Source organism: Microcebus murinus, chromosome X (assembly GCF_040939455.1).
Source record: "Microcebus murinus isolate Inina chromosome X, M.murinus_Inina_mat1.0, whole genome shotgun sequence".
NCBI lineage: Eukaryota > Metazoa > Chordata > Mammalia > Primates > Cheirogaleidae > Microcebus > Microcebus murinus.
Genome location: NC_134136.1, coordinates 125,113,586 through 125,120,493, shown reverse-complemented (window position 1 = coordinate 125,120,493; position 6,908 = coordinate 125,113,586). Strand labels below are relative to the sequence as shown.

The window sequence follows — 6,908 nt, the reverse complement described above, 5'->3', positions numbered from 1 at the left end:
TCGCTCCTTGCCCTCCTAATGAGAAGTCAGCTCCTCTCAGTGTCTGCTCTCTGCTCCTCATACATGCTCACAATCATGGGGTGGAGAGTGCCTGCTAAATTAGGCAGTTGATCCTATGGTGCTTTGATTTTCAGGCATTTTAAAAAACTTGGGCAATGATGTACAGATTTTTGTTTAAATATTCAAACTTTCCTAAACTACAGTTTTTGTATTGGCAGCCAAATATATCCTTTATTCTTTTTCAGATTGTGAATAAAGTGATTATTAGAGGGCTGCCACCTAACAAAGTATTTCCTTTCATCTTAGATTTGTAGAGCCCTAACTCATGTAGTTGCTTACTTGAGAAATGCAAATCTGTACTCACCATGATTTTGATAACAAAGTTTTTTGAGTAGTTCAGAGGCAAGAGAAACAATCCTGGTGGTGATACTAACTTTTGTAGATGTTGTAGTTTTCTGATTTTACTATTGGCCTTCTTTCCGAGCAATGAGATTTTACTAGAAGTAGAGCTCAAACATGACATCATTACCTCATAAACTTTAACAAATTGGGCCCAAAGAATATGAGTCCTAGAAAGTCCTTTCTAAGCAGCCCCAGTGATGGTGCTGGTGCTACTGCTGCCTTGTCACAGAAGGCTGTCTCCTATTAGTGTGAAATTCTGGCCTGAAAAATGCCGGCCTGGACAACAAACATTGAGCCCTTCAACAGACAAATTATTTCCTCCTGAGATCAGTTCAGTAAGTGGATTTGGTTTCTACTATTGTAGAATTCTGGCAAAGAGGGAAGATATTAGACCTTTGGTCATTCTATTTTGCATTCAGTTTTGATTCAGTATTGTAAAAGGCTTTAGGGGACAATACTATGTGTGGTAGCAGTAATTTTACTGATGGAACTGCATTGAAATTCACTTCAGATCTCTCTCATTATCAGATTATATTCCAAACAAGTATTCTGTAAATCCAGACGGATTACCAGTTTGTTATAGACTTATTATAGAACAACATTCTGTTTGGTCTACATCAAAAATAGTTTGCATAAGTTAGTCTTGGTTACCATCTAAAATATTTTTAAATGTTCTTTACATAAAAAATTTGTGTTGTATTTTTAAACCTTTAGGGGCTTTATCTATTTTTCTAAGTCAGTTAACTATACTTTAAAAAAAAGTATTTTGGGTGGGCCGCCATGTTGTCGGAGTGAAAGGTAAGGGGGAGCGAGAGCGCCGGAGAGAGAAGATCGGGGGGCTGAAATCCATCTTCATCCTACCGCTCCGCCCGTGTTGGTGGAATGAGCGTTGCATGTGTCTTGAAGAGAAAAACAGTGCTTTGGCAGGACTCTTTCAGCCCCCACCTGAAACATCACCCTCAAGAACCAGCTAGTCCCAACATGCCTGTTGTTTTGACATCTGGAACAGGGTCGCAAGCGCAGCCACAGCCAGCTGCAAATCAGGCTCTTGCAGCTGGGACACACTCCAGCCCTGTCCCAGGATCCATAGGAGTTGCAGGCCGTTCCCAGGACGACGCTATGGTGGACTACTTCTTTCAGCGCCAGCATGGTGAGCAGCTTGGGGGAGGAGGAAGTGGTGGAGGCGGCTATAATAATAGCAAACATCGATGGCTTACTGGGGATAACATTCATGCAGAACATCAGGTACGTTCTATGGATGAGCTGAATCATGATTTTCAAGCACTTGCTCTGGAGGGAAGAGCGATGGGCGAGCAGCTCTTGCCAGGTAAAAAGTTTTGGGAAACAGATGAATCCAGCAAAGATGGACCAAAAGGAATATTCCTGGGTGATCAATGTCGAGACAGTGCCTGGGGAACATCAGATCATTCAGTTTCCCAGCCAATCATGGTGCAGAGAAGACCTGGTCAGAGTTTCCATGTGAACAGTGAGGTCAATTCTGTACTGTCCCCACGATCGGAGAGTGGGGGACTAGGCGTTAGCATGGTGGAGTATGTGTTGAGCTCATCCCCGGGCGATTCCTGTCTAAGAAAAGGAGGATTTGGCCCAAGGGATGCAGACAGTGATGAAAACAACAAAGGTGAAAAGAAGAACAAGGGTACGTTCGATGGAGATAAGCTAGGAGATTTGAAGGAGGAGGGTGATGTGATGGACAAGACCAATGGTTTACCAGTGCAGAATGGGATTGATGCAGACGTCAAAGATTTTAGCCGTACCCCTGGTAATTGCCAGAGCTCTGCTAATGAAGTGGATCTTCTGGGTCCAAACCAGAATGGTTCTGAGGGTTTAGCCCAGCTGACCAGCACCAGTGGTGCCAAGCCTGTGGAGGATTTCTCCAACATGGAGTCCCAGAGTGTCCCTTTGGACCCTATGGAACATGTGGGCATGGAGCCTCTTCAGTTTGATTATTCAGGCACGCAGGTACCTGTGGACTCAGCAGCAGCAACTGTGGGACTTTTTGACTACAATTCTCAACAACAGCTGTTCCAAAGACCTAACGCGCTTGCTGTCCAGCAGTTGACAGCTGCCCAGCAGCAGCAGTATGCACTAGCAGCTGCTCACCAGCCGCATATTGCAGGTTTAGGTCCCGCTGCGTTTGTCCCCAATCCATACATCATCAGCGCTGCTCCCCCAGGGACGGACCCCTACACAGCTGGATTGGCTGCAGCAGCGACACTAGGCCCAGCTGTGGTCCCTCACCAGTATTATGGAGTTACTCCCTGGGGAGTCTACCCTGCCAGTCTTTTCCAGCAGCAAGCTGCGGCAGGCGCTACAGCAACTAATTCTGCTAATCAACAGACCACCCCACAGGCTCAACAAGGACAGCAGCAGGTTCTCCGTGGAGGAGCCAGTCAGCGCCCTTTGACTCCAAATCAGAACCAGCAGGGACAGCAAACAGATCCACTAGTCGCAGCTGCAGCAGTGAATTCTGCGCTTGCGTTTGGACAAGGTCTGGCTGCAGGCATGCCAGGTTATCCAGTCTTGGCTCCTGCTGCTTACTATGACCAAACTGGTGCCCTTGTGGTGAATGCAGGAGCAAGAAATGGTCTTGGAGCTCCCGTTCGACTTGTAGCTCCTGCCCCAGTCATCATTAGTTCCTCAGCTGCACAAGCAGCTGTTGCAGCAGCTGCAGCTTCAGCAAATGGAGCAGCCGGTGGTCTTGCTGGAACAACAAATGGAGCATTTCGCCCTTTAGGAACCCAGCAGCCTCAGCCCCAGCCCCAGCAGCAGCCCAGTAACAACCTGGCATCCAGTTCTTTTTATGGCAACAACTCTCTGAACAGCAATTCACAGAGCAGCTCCCTCTTCTCCCAGGGCTCTGCCCAACCTGCCAACACATCCTTGGGATTTGGAAGTAGCAGTTCTCTCGGCGCCACCCTGGGATCAGCCCTTGGAGGCTTTGGAACAGCAGTTGCAAACTCCAACACTGGCAGTGGCTCCCGCCGTGACTCCCTGACTGGCAGCAGTGACCTTTATAAGAGGACATCGAGCAGCTTGACCCCCATTGGACACAGTTTTTATAACGGCTTTAGCTTTTCCTCCTCTCCTGGACCCGTGGGCATGCCTCTCCCTAGTCAGGGACCAGGACATTCACAGACACCACCTCCTTCCCTCTCTTCACATGGATCCTCTTCTAGCTTAAACCTGGGAGGACTCACAAACGGCAGTGGGAGATACATTTCTGCTGCTCCAGGCGCTGAAGCCAAGTACTGCAGTGCCAGCAGCGCCTCCAGCCTCTTCAGCCCCAGCAGCACCCTTTTTTCTTCTTCTCAGTTGCGATATGGAATGTCCGATGTCATGCCCTCTGGCAGGAGCAGGCTTTTGGAAGATTTTCGAAACAACCGGTACCCCAATTTACAACTGCGCAAGATTGCGGGACATATAATGGAGTTTTCCCAAGACCAGCATGGGTCCAGATTCATTCAGCTGAAACTAGAACGTGCCACACCAGCTGAGCGCCAGCTTGTCTTCAATGAAATCCTCCAGGCTGCTTACCAACTAATAGTGGATGTATTTGGAAATTAGTCATTCAGAAGTTCTTTGAATTTGGCAGCCTTGAACAGAAGCTGGCTTTGGCAGAACAAATTCGAGGCCATGTCCTGTCATTGGCATTACAGATGTATGGCTGCCGTGTTATCCAGAAAGCTCTTGAATTTATTCCCTCAGACCAGCAGAACGAGATGGTTCGGGAGCTAGATGGCCACGTCTTGAAGTGTGTGAAAGATCAAAATGGCAATCACGTGGTTCAGAAATGTATTGAATGTGTACAACCGCAGTCTTTGCAGTTTATCATTGATGCGTTTAAAGGGCAGGTATTTGCTTTGTCCACGCATCCTTATGGCTGCCGAGTGATTCAGAGAATCCTGGAGCACTGTCTCCCTGACCAGACACTCCCTATTTTAGAGGAGCTTCACCAGCACACAGAACAACTTGTACAGGATCAATATGGAAATTATGTAATCCAACATGTATTGGAGCATGGTCGTCCTGAGGACAAAAGCAAAATTGTAGCAGAAATCCGAGGCAATGTACTTGTATTGAGTCAGCACAAATTTGCAAGCAATGTTGTGGAGAAGTGTGTCACTCACGCCTCACGTACAGAGCGCGCTATGCTCATCGATGAGGTATGCACCATGAACGACGGTCCCCACAGTGCCTTATACACCATGATGAAGGACCAGTATGCCAACTATGTGGTCCAGAAGATGATTGATGTGGCAGAGCCAGGCCAGAGGAAGATTGTCATGCATAAGATCCGGCCCCACATCTCGACCCTGCGCAAGTACACCTACGGCAAGCACATTCTGGCCAAGCTGGAGAAATACTACATGAAGAATGGCGTTGACTTAGGGCCTATCTGCGGCCCCCCTAATGGTATTATCTGAGGCAGTGCCACCTGTTCCTTCATTCCCGCTGACCTCACTGGCCCACTGGCAGATCCAACCAGCAACCAGAAACGTTCTAGCGCAGAATCTGAAATGGGCAGATGGTTGCTCCAGGATTACTCCCTCCTCCAAAAAAGGAATCAAATCCATGAGTGGAAAAGCCTTTGTAAATTTAATTTTATTACACATAACATGTACTAATTATTTTTTTTAATTGACTAATTGCCCTGCTGTTTTACTGGTGTATAGGATACTTGTACATAGGTAACCAATGTACATGGGAGGCCACATATTTTGTTCATTGTTGTATCTATATTCCACGTGTGGAAACTTTCAGGGTGGTTGGTTTAACAAAAAAAAATTAAAAAATTTTTAAAAAAGGTTTTTAACTCATTTGCCTGGCCGGCAAGTTTTGCAAATAGCTCTTCCCCACCTCCTCATTTTAGTAAAAAACAAAAACAAAAACAAAAAACCTGAGAAATTTGAATTTTAGTTAAATGACCCCAAACTGGCATTTAACGCTGTTTATATAAATATATATATATATATATATATACATATATATATATATATAAAATGAAAAATGTTTCAGAGTTGCTAAAGCTTCAGTTTATGACATTAAGTTTATGAAACTTCTAAAAATTGCTTTTTTGGGAGACTGTATTCTGCTGAAGATAGTGCAGTGTTTCGTGAGGAGGAGATGTGAGCACCCAGACTGTGTTTCACGGCCGGGCGGGTGTGATTGTTTACTGCCTACTGGATTTTTTTCTATTAACATTGAAAGGCAAAATCTGATTATTTAGCATGAGAAAAAAAATCCAACTCTGCTTTTGGTCTTGCTTCTATAAATATATAGTGTATACTTGGTGTAGACTTTGCATATATACAAATTTGTAGTATTTTCTTGTTTTGATGTCTAATCTGTATCTATAATGTACCCTAGTAGTCGAACATACTTTTGATTGTACAATTGTACATTTGTATACCTGTAATGTAAATATGGATAAGTTTGAATCAACATAAACACGTTTTTTGGTAAGAAAAGAGAATTAGCCAGCCCTGTGCATTCAGTGTATATTCTCACCTTTTATGGTCGTAGCATATAGTGTTGTATATTGTAAATTGTAATTTCAACCAGAAGTAAATTTTTTTCTTTTGAAGGAATAAATGTTCTTCATACAGCCTAGTTAATGTTTAAAAAGAAAAAAATAGCTTGGTTTTATTTGTCATCTAGTCAGAGTATAGCGAGATTCTTTCTAAATGTTATATTCAAGATTCGGTTCAAACTAGTGTGTTTTTTTTAATCCTAAAAAAGTAATGTTTTGCTTATTTTGTGACAGTCAAAAGGACGTGCAAAAGTTCAGCCCTGCCCGAGCTTTCCTTACAATCAGAGCCCCTCACCTGTAAAGTGTGAATTGCCCTTCCTTTTTGTACAGAAGATGAACTGTATTTTGCATTTTGTCTACTTGTAAGTGAATGTAACATACTGTCAATTTTCTTTGTTTGAATATAGAATTGTAACACTACACGGTGTACATTTCCAGAGCCTTGTGTATATTTCCAATGAACTTTTTTGCAAGCACACTTGTAACCATATGTGTATAATTAACAAACCTGTGTATGCTTATGCCTGGGCAACTATTTTTTGTAACTCTTGTGTAGATTGTCTCTAAACAATGTGTGATCTTTATTTTGAAAAATACAGAACTTTGGAATCTGAAAAAAAAAAGTATTTTGTATCTACTTTTGTAACTTCATCAGAATAAAATATATTGAAAGAAAAAAAAAAGAATGCATTCAAGCTCTATCCAGGATAATACAAAGGTGCCAGTTCAGCATGGTTTTTGATGGTTGAGTAAAACTCCATGGTATACATATACCACATTTTATTAATCCACTCATGTATTGATGGGCACTTGGGTTGTTTCCGCATCTTTGCAATTGTCAATTGTGTTGCCATAAACATCTGAGTGCAGATGTCTTTATTATAAAATGTCTTTTTTTCCTTTGTGTAGATGCCCAGTAGTGGGACTGTTGGATCAAATTTTTAGTTCTTTGAGG

At 43.4% G+C, this 6,908-nt stretch overlaps 1 protein-coding gene across 1 annotated transcript; it reads left to right on the top strand.

The window, feature by feature from the left end:
• Positions 1-1,439: 1,439 nt before the first annotated feature.
• LOC105884446 (pumilio homolog 1-like) lies at positions 1,440-5,389 on the top strand. Its single transcript, XM_012788352.3, is given in 3 exon segments — positions 1,440-1,552; positions 1,648-3,982; positions 3,985-5,389. Coding segments are annotated over 3 exon segments (3,201 nt in total). The 5' UTR covers positions 1,440-1,549; the 3' UTR covers positions 4,848-5,389.
• The last annotated feature ends 1,519 nt before the right edge of the window (positions 5,390-6,908 follow it).